Raw genomic sequence first — 16,538 nt, 5'->3', positions numbered from 1 at the left:
CAAGCTAATTGGAAAGTGAAAAGATTCTTCATTCAATACCAATTGGATGATTCTTGATTGTCGGTCAAACTGCTTTTTTCTCCATCTCCAATATTTTTATGGCTAATCAACAGAAAAGTTCGAAGAAAATGAAACAACAGCATTTTTAAATATGATTTTTCTCCTGGTTATTGCTCGCAGGAGTGAGCAGGAAATTAATCTTTAATTGCTGGAGATGCCAGGACAACCTGGAAGGTTGGCAACTTTAGCAATGAGTGGAATTGGTCTTATGACTCCGGTCTGCGAGCCGTACATCGTACTCGGAGGCTACAGCTTTAACTTCTGCATGAAGTTAACAGATTCGCCAAGTGTCAGTCACTAGGAGTGACAGTCGCTCACTTCGAAAGGCTTCTTGATCCATGTCATAAATAAAAAAGCCTCATGTATTTAAATATACACATATAAACGTGCATCTGTTTCAGGCTGGTGACACAATGAGACGAGGTGCACGTGGTTAGGTGTGTTTTTTATTGAATAGCCCAGGTTTAAAGTTCGTGGCCGTGGAGAGGTGGAGACTGGAGCTGTCTTTGGTATATCAACAGTCAGAGGGGAGTTCTGTTCTCCTCCTACTCAGACTTGGAGCGTTTCAGACTCCACTGATTAAAGGGAAAGCGGGTACGATCAGGAGCTCCTCCTCCCTGCACTTCGCGCTTCCAGACAGCCGCCGACAAGGAAGAATAACTCTCCTGTCTCCGGCATGTCCCAGTCGCAGAGGTTTTTGGTCACCGCTGTCCAGAGCCGGAGAGATGGGCTTGAAAGCGATGGGATGCAGAATGTGGATAGTAACGATAGCAGTGCCGCAAATGGAGAGAGCACCGTGCCCATACTGGAGTATCTCAGGGAGCCTAACAGATACGGTAAGGCAATAAATAAAACTCAATAGAACGGAAAACTTGCTTCACTTTTCCTTTGCGGTAGGAGTAAGCCAGGGTATTTTTTTTTCTAAGAGCTTCCTTTATAGGCAGTGTGTTTAGGTGGCTAAATCTCTGATAGCAATTTAATTGAAGTTGCATTAGACTTGTGTAATGCAGCAGTTTTGGTTTGGAGCTTTCGTCTGTGTGTGTTCCGCTTAAAACGAGTACTGGAGCTATGTGAATGACGGGATATCAATACACAAAATAGAGCCCTGATTTAATGTTGTAATGCTAGGAATAGGTTCTTCCCACCCTTTTTTCCCCTCTAGTTTGGGTGGTAAACCTGTGGTTTTTTCCCCCTTCCTCTGGTTTGCTGATATTTGGCACTTTCTTTCCCCCTGTTTTTAACATTTTTGCCTGCAATCTATTCCTTTTCTTCTCTCCTGGGTTGTTCAGCTCATTGTCATGTATATTTGACCACAAAGAATAAATAGCAATTCTATATTTTCTCTCAAACCTCAATCTCTTAGCTTACTGCTCTGTTTATGAGTCACCTTACATTACTAGTTATTTTGCCTTTGGTTTAATTTTTTAACATGGCTTTGATGTGATATGGGGATGAAGGAAAGGACATCATTTCGAATTGCTGTGACTTTATTTTATAGGTGTTTGTTAATTACACTGTAAAACTCCGTACAAACGCGCGGACATAAATTGGTATGAGAGTTCTGCATTGGCTATAGTTACATTTCATTAAGTTGCAGCAATACCTTTTGCAGTTTGTTTAAAAACCTGCATTAACGCTGGTAATATATTCTGGATTTTATAGCACGTGGCATCTCATTAAACTGCACTTTCTGCAACAATTTAGGAATTGTCCTCAACACTTGACCACCACTTTGCTCCGTTGCATTAGGTTTAATGACTTAATCTCTGGATAAAATTTTTGAATTGCTCCTATGAAGTGCCTTGGGATGTTTTCCTGTATTAAAGGTGCTATATTATTAGAATTTGTGTAAACTGTGTACTTTTATTAATGAGGAAAAATATTTTCCTATTAATTTTTGCTACTTTTTAAGTTAGTGGTTCTGTTAAAGTTCAGCCAATTTCTGCAGTAATCTGTACCAATATTGTGAAATTATTTTGTAATAGTCACACCCACATTAGGTTATAATGTAAGTTTTTTTAAACTTCTGATGGTGATCTCATGAGCTGTGTCTCAAAGTATTCTTTAGATATCATTCATTAGATATAACTGATTTAAAAGTGGGGGCAAAGAGTGGAAGTAGCCAAATCTGTTTATAAAGTTGCATTCTACCCCAACCCTGGCTTTTTACTATATGAGCAGCCTGTGCAAATTTACTGGGTGTGCAGTGTGGGTTTATGTAATTGTGAATGGTTACACAACAGAAATCTTTAATTATGGGTAAAATTCCAGTCTGAGCTTGGCTTATTTAAAGTGACTTATCGTTGCTGTGCCCATCTCCCCTGCTGTTTTTATCTATAATTTAAATGAAACCAGACATCTAACACTATGGTATTTCTTGATATTAAATGCTATTAAACTTATTTAGACTGTACATAATAAAAATAGAAAATGCAGCTGTCATCAGGAGAATTTTGTAACATGACAAAGGAGAAAGACCTGAGGTTGCATTCCAATCAATACAGTAAATGACCATGAAACATGTAGGTTTCCATGCCAAGGTACACTGCTATTTGCATATGCGTCGATCAAGCACTGATTTTTCTGTTCCAAATTTGTCAGCACAGCTTCTGGCAACATAAAGTCAAATAGAAAGTTTTTATTAATAGTGCAAGCATTCAGGGTAAGAATATTACTTTGACAGGTTTCACGCTTCTATTGATTTATCAGTCTGAAAGCTGTTTTGGTTGGTGCTTGTCATTTTGTTATTTGCTGTTGTCATTTTCAGGTCACTCACTGTGACAATGTTGACACTTGCTCTCTGGTTAGGAATATTTGCATACCGGGTGCTTTGCACGAGTAGTTACTTGATGCTTTGAGATGAACTCTATTGTGGATTCTTTTGTATGTAAGTCTTTTTAGAACTGAATACAAGGTACACAGTCATTTTGTGTTTTCTAAGCATATCTAAAGAGTGCCTCTTTTAACTGTCAACGATATGTTCTACATTGTACCTTTTCAGAAGGCTTTGGTTCTTTATAATTAGAAAAATTGTAACTCTCAAACATTTCGTGCAACTAGGAGTTCTGGATCTTTAGAACTGTGTAATTGCAAGTGATGGCTTAATTTTAAGGAAACATCGTACCCATGTTGCAGAGTTTCCTTTTTTGTTTAGGCACAAGGGGATCATAATACTCAACAGCAATGAAAATAAAAGCGTACTTAAAATTTTCCCTGCACAGGTGAGCATTTAAAAAAGTGTTTTTTTTGTCTCCTGTCCTTTTGCCCCTCTCTGTCTCCCACTATTCCAAAGAAATCTAGCATCCAGTGATCTCTTGATACTGCCAGTGCTGCTCCTTGATTAACTAGAAGGAAATATAGAAACCGATCCCTGCCACATCATGGGGTTATGACTCGACTCGTACACATTTTTAAACAAATCAATGCCAACCCCACTGAGACAGTAGATGAGTGCCTCGCCTTAAAGGGAAAACACCACAAATATTTAGGGAGGGGTTGGAACAGCAAGTATCAGATCAGCAATGCTGCCATGCTTTAGGATGTTGTGAATATTTAAGTAAGGTAATAATTTGCTGACATAACAGATTTATGAAAAGTATAGGAAACGCCCAGATTGTTGACTCACTCATGGAAAATTTACTTGGGATCTTTTGATGGCACAGAACTGTTTGTATTAATGCAAAATGGCTACATGACAGGAAACAGAGTAGTGGTGAACAGTTTTTTGGGTTGGAGGAAGGTATACAGTGGGGTTCCCCAGGCCCATTGCTTTTTCTTGATATATATTGATCTAGACTTAGGTGTACAGGGCACAATTTCAAAATTTGTAGCTGACACAACACTTGCAAGTGTTGTGAGTTGTGAGGAGGATAGTGATTGACTTTGACAGGAGTTAGGTAGGCTGATGGAATGGGCAGACACATGGCAGATGCAGGAACAGACACCTGTGGGTATATGTGCACAAATCGTTGACAGTGGCAGGGCAGGTTGAGAAAGTGGTTAAAAGGGCATGTGGGATCCTTGGGTTTGTAAATAGAGCTACAGAGTACAAAAGCAAGGAAGTTATGATGAACCTTTCATAAAACTCTGGTTTGGCCTTGATTGGAGTTTTGTGCAATTCTGGGTAATGCACCTTAGGAAGGATGTGTAGGCTTTAGAGAGGGTGTAGAAAAGATTTACAAGAATAGTTCCAGGTATGAGGGACTTCAGTTATGTGGATAGATTGGAGAAGCTGGGGCTGTTCTCCTTGGAGAAGAGAAGGCTGAGAGGAGATTTTGATGGAGTTGTTGAGAATCATGAGTCTAGACAGAGTCGAGAGAAACTGTTCCCATTGGCAGAAGGGCCAAGAACCAGAGGATACTGATATAAGATGAATGGCAAAAGAACCAATGACAACATGAGGAAAATATTTTATGCAGCGAGTGGTTAGGATCTGGCATGCACTGCCTGAGAATGTGGTGGAGGCAGATTCAATTGTGGCTTTCAAAAAGGAATTCGATAAGAACCTGAAAAGAAAATTTTCAGGGCTATGGGGAAAGGGCAGGGTGTGGTACTAGCTGAGTTGCTCTGGCAGAGAGCCGGCATGGACACAACCGGATGAATGGCCACCTTCTGTGCTATAACCATTCTATGATGTGATTAATGGTCGAAATTAGTTTCAGGGCAGAGCATTTGTTAGTAATTCCATATTTAAAAGTTTTTTTTTTCTAGTTGAAACCTCCTGAAAACGTTAACCTCCTGACTGAATTACAGTTCGATGGTGATTAGTCTTTTCTACCATCCTGTCTTCCTTGGTGAATGCTAGCAGGCTATCCAACTGTAGAGAGCATCACTGCTAAACCCAATTGTGCTCTCATCACATGTATGCCCTGAAGAAAATAGGAAAAAAAGACTTGAATTTATATAGCAGCCTTTATGACCTTGGTATTCTGTTGTGTGCACACTGGCTGCTGCGCTTCCAGTAGTGACTACACATCAAAAAGTTACTTTGTTGGCTTTAAAGTAGTTGTTTTTTTTTTTAGTTTGAGATACAGCACTGTAACAGGCCCTTCGGCCCACCGAGTCTGTACCGACCATCAACCACCCATTTATACTAATCCTACACTAATTCCATATTCCTACCACATCCCCACCTGTCCCTATATTTCCCTACCACCTACCTATACTAGGGGCAATTGCTAATGGCCAATTTACCTATCAACCTGTAAGTCTTTGGCATGTGAGAGGAAACCGGAGCACCCGGAGGAAACCCACGCAGACACAGGGAGAACTTGCAAACTCCACACAGGCAGTACCCAGATTTGAACCCGGGTCGCTGGAGCTGTGAGGCTGCAGTGCTAACCACTGCGCCACTGTGCCGCCCCATTGTTACAGGATAGCAGGAGAGTTCTCCCTGATGCCCTGGCCAATACATATCACTCAACCACCTCAAAACAGATTATCTGGCCATTTACTGCACTGCTGTTTGTAGGACCTTGCCATGTGCAAATTGGCTATGCATTTCCTACATGACAACAGACTTCTAAAGTACTTCATTGGCTGTAAAGCTATTTCAGTAGTCATGCGATCATGAAAGGTGCTATATAAAAGTCGTTTTTTTCCCAACTCTAAAATGAACAGTAGATGGGCAAGATCCAAAAGTTGGAACCTGCCATAGGAAATGCAGTGCTGAGACAACTGGATGATGAGTTTTGTTTTTCGTCTGCCTGAGTTGCTCTGGGAAAGCCTCTGATGGATACTCTGTGATATTTGAGCAATGCAGGCAGTCTGGTTCTGCGCTGTTTTTGAAAGTACAGATCTTTGATGTGGAAGACCAAGCCACAAAATTGCAGACGTAGAGATGGGAAAAATAAGAATGAAAGGCACATGAGCAGGAGAAATTTGAGATATTGAAATTAATGAAGTGAACAATGCAGATTGCTTACTTTGTCAGAGTGAGAGTCATTGGGATCCATAGAGATCAACCTCCCTGTATATTGCTAGTAGGCCAAGGTTGTTTATGAATTGCATATAAATCAATGAATTAGTGAAAAGAGTTATTGACACTTTGGCTGTCCAGTTCTTTGTCTTTAAATATGTCCATTAATCCACTTTGCAAAAAATCAGACCAAGTTTTGCTCTTGGACCTACAGTATATGAAATGTGCATGGCCTATTAACAAAAATTTGAAAAATTACCAATAAAATGTCCATACTTGATCAATGTGCACTGAGATATAGTAGTTCCAGTCTTGGTAATGGGTAGAGCAGGAAACATTTGTGGAAGGCTAAAATGGAAATTTGGAGTGGATAAAAATTGTGGAATTTTACTTGAATATTTTTCCTGAACTTTTCCTAAGGAGATTAGACAGATAGGGTAGAGTTCTTGACTGGGAAAGTCACACATGGTTTGTTGGCTTTGTGAGCTTGATTGATCCAAAAGGCCATTTTTGCTAATAGATTTACCTTGTCTATGCCCATGCCAATGGTGTACAAATGGCACTTTAAACAATCTTCCTTTATCCACTCATAGACTTGGATAATACTTTAATGATTATATCTGTTCAGTCTCTTGTTTTCCACCTCCCTGGCTGAGAAAGTAAGGAGGTCTGGAAATAAGTCACCTTTGACCTTAATGTTCCCGTCAGGTAGGTTTTCGAACATGTTGCCCAGGCATTAAATTGGCATTGCAGATTGAGCACTTGTTATAGAAACTGTCCAATGGAAATTTAAAACAGGACAGTTTCTCTGAAATATCTGCCTGCTTTGGTTGTGACTCCACAAAAAAAATCCCTATGCACTGAAATGTAAATGGGGGAAAAAGATTAGAGAAGCTTATTCTCTACAGTCAATAAGAAGCCCAGATTATCATCAAAATATGGCAGGTGACTAAGATTGATTTTGAATTTGAGTTTTCCTTTCAATGAAAAGCATCTTTGCATAGAGTAATAAATGTTTGGAATATTCTACCCAGAATTTTAGTATGTTATGGTGGAATCTCTGAATTTGCCCCTTGTCATCTCTTTCCTGGTAGATAATTGTGTACCTTCTCAGCTACAGCTGGTGAGTGAAATAGAAAAGGGGAAGAAAAGGTGTTTTGTACAGTTTCTGGACATTAACTCATCTGGTTAATCAAGCTCAGCAGTAACTGGCCCTTTGCCCCTTCTTGGGGAAGAAAAACTGATTTAATTTTTTTCCTTTTGGTAAATCCTAAATAAGGAAAGCATTCAACTTTGTCATTTGCATATGTTCTGTGAATCGTTTTGTGATGGAAAGGAATGCTACCTTTTCTTATAGTGGGAAAAACGCTTGTTCTTAGTTTTGCAAAATTTTGAATAATACCATGAATCGTAATTCAGGTAACCTGCAGGCAGCTGTAATTAATTAGGTAGCTAGTTTAATCTGATTTCTGTAGCTGCAGGTACGGGGAAGAAGCTGATTGAGTATTCTACTTATAATAAATAGTTTATAAAGTTAAGGTATGGCAGGACAGCTTGGCTGGGTGGAATGTGCACCCTGTGGCATGTGGGAAATCATGGACGTGCCATGTGTCCTGGATGGACACATCTGCAGGAAATGTTACTAGCTGCAGAAGCTTGAGCTCTGGGTTTTGGAACTTGAGCAGTGGCTGGAGTCACAGTGGTGCATCCGCGAGGCAGAGAACTACGTGGATAGCACATTTAGGGAGATGGTCACACTGCAGGTTAGGAGCATGCAGACAGAGAGGGAATGGGTGACCACCAGGCAGTCTGAGAACCAGGCAGGTAGTGCAGGAGTCCCCTGAGATGATCTCTCATGCTAACCGGTTTTCCATTTTGGATACTGGTGAGGGCAATGGTTCCTCAGAGGAGTGCAGTCAGCGCCAGGTCCATGGCACCACAGGTGGCTCTGCTCGACAAGAGGGGAGGAAGAAGAGTGGAACAACAATTGTGATAGGGAATTCATTAGTTAGGGGATCAGACAGGTGTTTCTGCAGCCGTAGACATCTTGGAGTCATGGTATTTGTCTCCCTGGTGCCAGGGTCAAGGATGTCAGAGCAGCTGCAGGATATTCCTCTGGGGGAGGATGAACAGCCAGAAGTTATGGTCTCGTTGGTACCAAAGACATAGGTAAGGATGAGGTCTTGAAAGCAGATTGTAGGGTGCTAGGAAAGAAGTTTAAAAAGCAGGACCTCAAAGGCAGTAATCTCTGGATTACTCTTAGTCCCATGTGCTAGTGAGCATGGGAATAGGAGGATTGAGCATGTGGCTGGAGAATTGGTACAGGAGGGAGGGCATCAGATTTGAGGCATTGGGACCTGTACAAGATGGACGAGTTGCACCTTGGCAGGACTGGGACAGATATCCTTGCAGGGAGATTTGCTGGTGTTGGGGAGGGTTTAATCTAGATTAGAAGGGGGACAGGGAGATGAAAGTCTGAGAGGGAGCTTGGATTGGAGGGAAGCAAAACTGGTAACAGGAAGTGGAAAAGTAGTAAGCAAAACTAGAAGACCGACGAAGCTAAGGCAAACATCAAATAGGATCAGAATGCGGAATAATGTTTTTTAAAAAAGACAAAATTAAGGGCACTCTATTTGAATGCATGCAGCATTCACAACAAGGTAGATGATTTGAAGGCACAAAAAGAGGTAAATGGGTATGATTTAATTCCCATTACAGAGACATGGTTATTGGGGTGACCAAGACTGGGAACTGAATATTCAGGATATTCGTCATTTTGGAAGGATAGAGGAAAAGGAGGTGGGGTAGCGTTCTTAATAGGGGATGAGATCAGTGCAATAGTAAGAGGATCTTAGATTGAGGATCAAGGTGTAGAATCAGTTTAGGTGGAGGGAAGGGGCAGCAAACATTGGGAGTTGTTTATAGGCCACCAAACAGTAGTGGTAAAGTTGGGCACAGTATAAATCGGGACATGAGAGGTGCATGTAACATGGGTAATACAGTGATAATGGGCAACTTCAATTTACATATAGACTGGATAAACCTAATCAGCACTAATGCTGTGGAGGATGAATTTTGGAGTGTGTACAAGATGGGTTTCTGAAGCAGTATGTTGAAGAACCAACTAGAGATTGGGCTATTTTAGATGTTGTATTATGTAATGAGAAAGTGCTAATTAATAACTTTGCTGTAAAGGAGCCTTTGGGAAATAGTGACCACAATATGATTTAATTTTGAAAGAGATATAGTTCATTCTGAAACAAGGGTCTTAAATCTGAACAAAGGAAACTATGAAGGTATGGGGGCAACAAAAACAAGAAATGCTGGATTCACTCAGCAGGTCTGGCAGCATCTGTGGAAAGAGAAGCAGAGTTAACGTTTCGGGTCAGTGACCCTTCTTCGGAACTGACAAATATTAGAAAAGTCACAGATTATAAAGATTTTTATAATCTGTGACTTTTCTAATATTTGTCAGTTCCGAAGAAGGGTCACTGACCCGAAACGTTAACTCTGCTTCTCTTTCCACAGATGCTGCCAGACCTGCTGAGTGAATCCAGCATTTCTTGTTTTTGTTTCAGATTTCCAGCATCCGCAGTATTTTGCTTTTATTTTAAGGTATGGGGGCAAGTTGGCTATGGTCGATTGGGAAAATACACTAAAAGATTTGACAGACAGGCAAAGGCTAGTATTTATAGAAGTATTACATGGTCTGCAACAATATACATTCCTCCAAGACACAAACCCAACAGGAAAGATGAATCAACCGTGGCTAGCAAAAGTTAAAGTTCACATTAGATCAAAGGAAGTGGCTTATAAGGTTGCCAGAAAAAGTGGTCAGCCTGAGGATGGGGAGCAATTTAGAATCCAGCAAAGGATGATAAAGAAAAGGAAAAGAGAATATGAATGCAAGCTACTGACAAACATAAAGGCAGCCTGTAAAAGCTTCTTTAGGTATGTGAAAAGGAAAAGATTACCAAGGACAAATGTGGGTCCATTTACAGGCAGAGAGAAGAGAATTTACAAGAGAATGGCCTACTTCTCCTAATTCATATGTAATTTATAATGGAGAATAGGGAAATGGCAGAGAAACCAAACAGTTCCTTTTGAGTCTGTCTTCACAGAGGAAGATGTAGAAAATCTCTCAAAAATAGTAGGGAACCAAGGGACTTGTGAAAATGAGGAATGAAAGAAATTAGTTTTTAATAGAGAGAGTACTCAAAATGAAATGGATTGGAGGTTGATAAATCCCCTGGACCAGAGCAGCTACATCCCAGAGTGGTGAAGGAGATGGCTATAGAGATGGTGGATGTATTGTAGTTATCCTTCAAAATTCTATGGATTCTGTAAAGGTTCCTGCAGACTGGAAAGTAGCAAATGTCCCTCTCCTATTTAAGAAAGGAGGGAGGGAACTACAAACCTGTTCGTTTGATGTCGATCGTAGGGAAAATGTTGGAATCTATTATGAAGGATGAGATAACTAGACACTTTAATAAAAAAAAAATATGATTAGGCAGAGTCAACATGGATTTATGAAAGGGAAATCATGTTTGACAAACCTTTTGGAGTTTTGAGGATGTTGCGTTTAGTGTAGATAAAGGAGAACCAGTGGATGTGGCGTATTTAGATATTCAGAAGGCTTTTATAACATCCCACACAAGTTAGTAAACAAACTCAGCACATTAGATTGGGGGTAATATGCTGGTATGGATTGAGAATTGGTTAACAGACAAAAACAGAAAGTAGTAATAAATGGGCCATTCTCAGGATGGCAGGCTGTTATTAGTTGGGAACAGCAAGGATCAGTGCTGGGGCCACAGCTGTTCCAAATCTATGTGATTTGGATGTGGGAACCAAATGTCATAATTCTAAATTTGCTGATGACCCAAAACTAGGGGGGAATGTAAGTTGTGAGGTGGATGCAAGGTGACTTCAAGGGAACTTGGCCAGGCTAAGTGAATGGGCAAGAACATGGCAGATGAAATATAATGTGAATAAGCATGAAGTGATCCACTTTGGTAGAAAAAACAGAAATGCAAAGTATTTCTTAAATGGTGAAAGGTTGGAAAGTGTTGATATCCTAAGGGACTTGGGTGTTCGAGTCACTAAAAGCTAGCATGCAGGTGCAGCAAGCAATTAGGAAGGCAAATGGTATGTTGGCTTCATCACAAGAAATTCTGAGTACAGGAGTAAAGAAGTCTTGCTGCAATTGTATAGAGCCTGGTGAAACTGCACCTGGAGTATTGTGTACAGTTTTCGTCTCCTCATCTAAGGAAGGATATACTTGCCATAAAGGGAGTGCGACAGAGGTTCACCAGATGGCAGGATTGTCTTATGAGGAGAGATTGAAGAAACTGGGCCTGTATTCTCTAGAGTTTCAAAGGAGAGAGGTGATCCCATTGAAACTTGCAAAATTCTTATAGGGCATGATAGGGTGGATGTAGATGGGATGTTTTCCCTGCCTTGAGTCCAGAACCAGGCGACATTCTCCAAATAAGCCATTTAAGATTGAGATGAGGAGGAATTGCTTCACTCAAGGTGGTGAATCTTCAGATTTCACTATCCCAGAGGTCAATGGAAGCTCGATTTGTTGAGCGTGTTCAAGACAAATTGATAGATTTCTGGATACTAGTGACATCAAGGAATATGGAGATAGTGCGGGAAAGTGGCGTGAGATAGATGACTAGGCTCGACGGACTGAATGGCCTTCTCCTGTATTGCTGATATTGAGTCGTCTGTGATTAACGCATGCGTGAGACTGCGTGTAATTGTCTATAGTATAGGTGTGCTTGAAATCGCTCTCCTCGTGTTTGTTTTAAGGAGGATTTGGCTAGATTTAAGATCACTTTTTAGTTAAGTACTAGATACATATACAAGATTGTATATACCACGAATTTGCTGTGGTAATCAGCTACAAAAAGTGAACTAATTTGTTGCATGTGGCAATCCACAATCTGAGGGCTGATTAAGTATGACCCTGATGGATACATGATCCATAAAAAGAGATTGCATTATCCAGAGGGCATATTAATGCTGCTATCTAATGGACTGCCCTTTTATCTGTAGGAAAAGCTATGTAGATTTTGCTAGTGTAGTGATTTCTAGGTTGCTGCTGTACTTGGTCCACATGATAAAATGAGCCAATGGAATTTTAAAATCTGCTGATAAAATTTATATAGCTTGGAAACTTTGCTCCTTCACTTTATTTACGTTTTCCCACTTAATGTTAAAATCAGCCATCCTACCCCACTTATTAATCTCTACTTTGCTGTTCAAGTTCAGTGATGCATAATATGGTGCAAATGATGTGTAGCTCTTCTGGGTGATTTTTTTTTTTTTTCTTTTTGCTCTTGTGTGCTTTTTGCCCTCTTATCTTGCACTCTCTAACATGAATAACAAAAATGAAATTTTCATAATTGGTTAATGTAAACATTTGCCGAAATTTTACACGCCCGCCCCCCCCCCCCCCCCCCCCAACCAAAGAACGGGAAGGTGGCTGGGGGTGTAAAATGGAGTGGGAGGCTTGAGGGGGTGCTTCCCAACCTGCTTCCGCCGCCGCTTTATGTAGGGTGGCGGTGGCGAAAAACAGCCGTCGCCCCAGGCCAATCAAAGCCCTTAAGTGGCCACTTAAGAGCTTCAGCCTGCCGCCACAGGGATTTTATCTGTGGCTGGTTGGGTGGCCTAGGCCCGAGAGAAGCCGCCTGACAAAAGCTGGCAGCTTCCTGATGTCCTTGGGGTGGGGGTGGGCGGGGGGAGAACGCCTCATGATCAGGCACCCTGTCAATCACCCTTGCCTCGCTAAGTTCCGTCCAATGACCGCCAGCGAGGCACTAAAAACCTATCTTCATTCCGGGGCTCCCCGATGGCTAGGTTGCAGTCCCAGCAATGACCACCGCTCCCGGTGGTGCTGCTGGGATTAAGAGCTGCCTGATTGGCCAGCAGCTCCATTAGGCGGGGCTTCCTGTTTTAATGAGGTGGAAGTCCCGCCTCAGACCAATTAAAGGCACGTGGACTGCAAAATGCATTCCGGATCCCCAGGCCAAGTGGAGGCAGGTTCGCCATCGACTTTTCAGACGGTGGACAGCTCCCGTCCGCCTAGGGAAAAATTCCAGCCATTGTCTAGTAATATGTATTATAGGTTGTCTTGTCTCCTACATTGCAGATGTTCTCTCCCTCCATTTCATCCGTTGCTTCACTGATACACAGGCACATCAGGTACAAAAAGTGAATGAAGCCAAAACATAGTGAAGAACTGAAAACATTGTCCCTGACTGTCAGCTGTAGCTCTCTAGCCTGAGTCAGAAAGTCATGGGTTCAGGTCCCACTTGAGAGACTTCAGCACGTAATCTAGGCTGACACTTAGAAGTGCTGTCTTTCAGATGAGACATTAAATAGAGGCCCCATCTACTCTCCAAGGTCGATGTAAAAGATCCAACAGCACTATTGGAAGGGATGGGGAGTCTCTCCTGGCTAACATTTATCCCGAAAATAATACTTTTAAAAAAAAAAAGAATGGCCTGGTCATTTATTTATTGCTTTCTGCATGCAAATTGGCTGCTGTATTTCCAACATTACAACAGTGACTACGTTTAAAAGGTACTTTTGGTTGTAAAGTACTTTGGTACATCTGAGGCTGTGAAAGGCGCTATATAAATGCAAGTCTTTATTTTGTGACTGCCAATTGTAGGTATTCCCCCATTCGAATTTAGAGGCATATAATCCTGGTCCTCGCTGGATGGTGGTAGGCTGATATACCACTATACAGAGGCTATTAGCTGTGGTCCATTAACAGCCATCTAATACTATTTAAAATAAGTTAAAGGAGATGTATATTAATGTTAAATTCACCCTGACTACCTAATGTTGATGCAGAAGAAAAATCCTTCCTGGCTATGGTAGAATATGCTATATGGAGCTTCACTTTATGCATTCAAAATAATTATTCACCATTCTATTACTAACTACAGAATAGATATTGCTGTTAGTAGTGGGATATATATTTATAAACCATGCCAGTACAAAACTTGGTATTGTTTGCTGCCACTAGGTAGTGCTTATTGTATCTTATGAAAAATTATACATAATATTGAAAAGGGAAATATCTTGTTCAAATGAAATACTGTCCTAATGTATTTTCTAAACTTTATTTTGTTAAAAAGTGAACAATCCTCGTGGAGCAAGAAAACTTGAAGAGGAGAGCACCCAAGTAGGCTAAAGTGGGCTAAGACAAATCTAGCTGCTTCTGGAACTGCATAAACATACAATCTAACAGTTCAAGTCAAAATCATTTGAAATGTATTTACTGAGTTGAATAATTTTATGTAAGGACCATTTTAAAATGAGAACTTTGTCTCGTTAATTGTTAGTGAAATCTGGATGCTGAAGAATTTGATTTCATCCCCACACAGATGGATTCTGATCAAAGTAGATAAAATTTACTGTTTAGAACATAAGAACAGGAGGAGTCCATTTAGCCCCTTGAGCCTGTTCTGCCATTTAATGAGATCATGGTTGATCTGCAACTTAACTCCATATACCTGCCTTTGCCTCCTAACCCTTGACAGATTTTTGTTAACAAAAGTGTACTAATCTTGGATTTAAAATTAACCATTGATCTAGCAACAATTCCCATTTGTGAAAGACAGTTCCAAACTTCTACCACCCATTTGTGTGTAGAAGTGTTTCCTAATTTCACTCCTGAAAGGCCTGGTTCTAAATCTTTTAGATTATGTCCCCTTGTCCTAGATTCACCAAACAGTGGAAATAGTTCCTCTCTACGGACCATTTTCTGTTCCCCTTAATATCTTCAACTTCTTTGATCAAATCACTCCTTAACCTTCTAAATTCCAAGGAATACAACTTTTTAGTTTGTGTAATCTCCCCGCTTATTTTAACCCTTGGAGTTCAGGTATATTCTGGTAAACCTATGCTGTACTTTGTCCAAGGCCAAAATATCCTTCCTAAGGTTTGGTGCCCAGAACTGCTCACAGTACTCCAGGTGTGGTGTCACCACGTCTTTGTATAGCTGAAGCTTAACTTCTACCCCCTTGTATTCTGTTCCTCTAGGTATAAAGGCCAGCATTCCATTAGCCTTTTTGATTATTTACTGTACCTGTTCATGACTTACTAATCTGTGTACATGGGCCCCCCTCCCCCTCCCCCAGTCTCTTTGGACCTCCAGTGTTCTTAACTGTACCATTTAGAAAGTACCCTGTTCTATCCTTATCGGGTCTGAAAGTGGATAACCTCACATTTGCCCATATTGAAATCTTTTTGCCACACATTTTGTTGCTAAACCTAGAATTGTTTAAAACTCAACGACAATTAAAATATTTGTCTTGTCTGAAACCTGTGCTTTGCAATGGTCAGTTCACCAGTCTGGGTGCATTGCTCTGGGAGAGAGAGAAAAGGATTGTTCAATTCCACCCTGGGCTGCATCCACACACCTATCTGCTCAGCAAATTAGTGCTGCTGACTGTCCCTGAAAGGGCAGTCAGAAGACTGATGTGTGGGAAGACTAGAAGAAGTCATTTAAGTGGAAGACAGAAAAAAAAATTGAATTATTTCACTCTTCTCATTGTTGCTTATGAATGAAACATTTAACTTAAAGAGACCTGACTCTGAAAATCTCTTCTCGAGAGAGAGAGAGGTCTCAGCGTAGATAACTATTCCCCATAAGCCAAACCTCTTAAATTCAGCAGTCAGTCTGGACTTTCTCTAACTGTAATCATCCTTTTGGTATTGCAGAAACCAAAATTGAAGATCAGGCACTCTATGTTGCTCTTTACTTTTTATAAACCTCCAAAAAAAAAAGCTCCGGAAGATGAAGCATGCTGCAGTTTACAATCCACATTCTGTATTGAAATGTGTCAGAGATAATTAATGTATTGTTGCCTTTGTTTTAAGCACATTGAGTCATATTTTTCTATGTTACAGATGTATAAATGAAAGTTGCTTACAGCATATAATCTGCATGCTCGTTCGCTGTGACCATTCATAAAGTACACAATTTAATAGAGGGTGAAGTTCCTTTTCTTAGAAACAATTTTTTTTCTCTTCCCTCCCTTTCCTTCTGTCTATCTGCACCAGCCCTGGTCTAGAAGCATGAATGGGCTTCTGCCAGTGCTACTTTGTGCCCTTTGTGATGTGCCCTGGATGATTATTGTATGGGAAATGTTATTATACTGTTGACCTTTTGCACTGCTGGGTTATTCTATGGTGCATCCTTTGCTTTTTTGACATAAGCGTCTTTTATTTTCAAACTTAATATGACAAGTTGCAACAGGCCCCTCTGGTTACTCTTAACTCCTCTGTGCATGTCTCTGCCTCCTTTTGATGCAATTTTCTTCGGACTTTCCGAATTTGTTTCCTAGATTCCTTTTTTGAAAAAAAAGCCACACCCACAGCTGAATGAGATTCTCCCCAGGGATGTGATCTTACGTGGGATGTAAAAAGAAATTTTTTTAAATTCATTGACAGGATGTGTATGTCATGGCAAGGCCAACATTTTATTCATCCGTAATTGCCCTTGAGAAGGTGGTGGTGAGCCGCTGCCTTGAACCAC

The 16,538-nt window shown here is 40.7% G+C and overlaps 1 protein-coding gene across 2 annotated transcripts in view; it reads left to right on the top strand.

Annotated features, from left to right (window-relative positions):
• The first annotated feature begins 633 nt into the window (after positions 1–633).
• LOC137383106 (solute carrier family 12 member 7-like) overlaps positions 634–16,538 on the top strand; it is a 238,156-nt gene continuing 222,251 nt past the window's right edge. For both annotated transcript variants that reach the window (XM_068055652.1, XM_068055650.1), the window contains exon 1: positions 634–896. In XM_068055652.1, the coding sequence (XP_067911753.1) occupies positions 737–896 (160 nt within the window). In that variant the 5' untranslated portion in view covers positions 634–736. The remainder of the gene's footprint in view (positions 897–16,538) is intronic.

The sequence above is a fragment of the Heterodontus francisci genome, chromosome 2 (assembly GCF_036365525.1).
Source record: "Heterodontus francisci isolate sHetFra1 chromosome 2, sHetFra1.hap1, whole genome shotgun sequence".
Taxonomy (NCBI): Eukaryota; Metazoa; Chordata; class Chondrichthyes; order Heterodontiformes; family Heterodontidae; genus Heterodontus; species Heterodontus francisci.
Note: the sequence above shows the minus strand (reverse complement) of the source record. Positions and strands in the feature narration are given on the sequence as shown.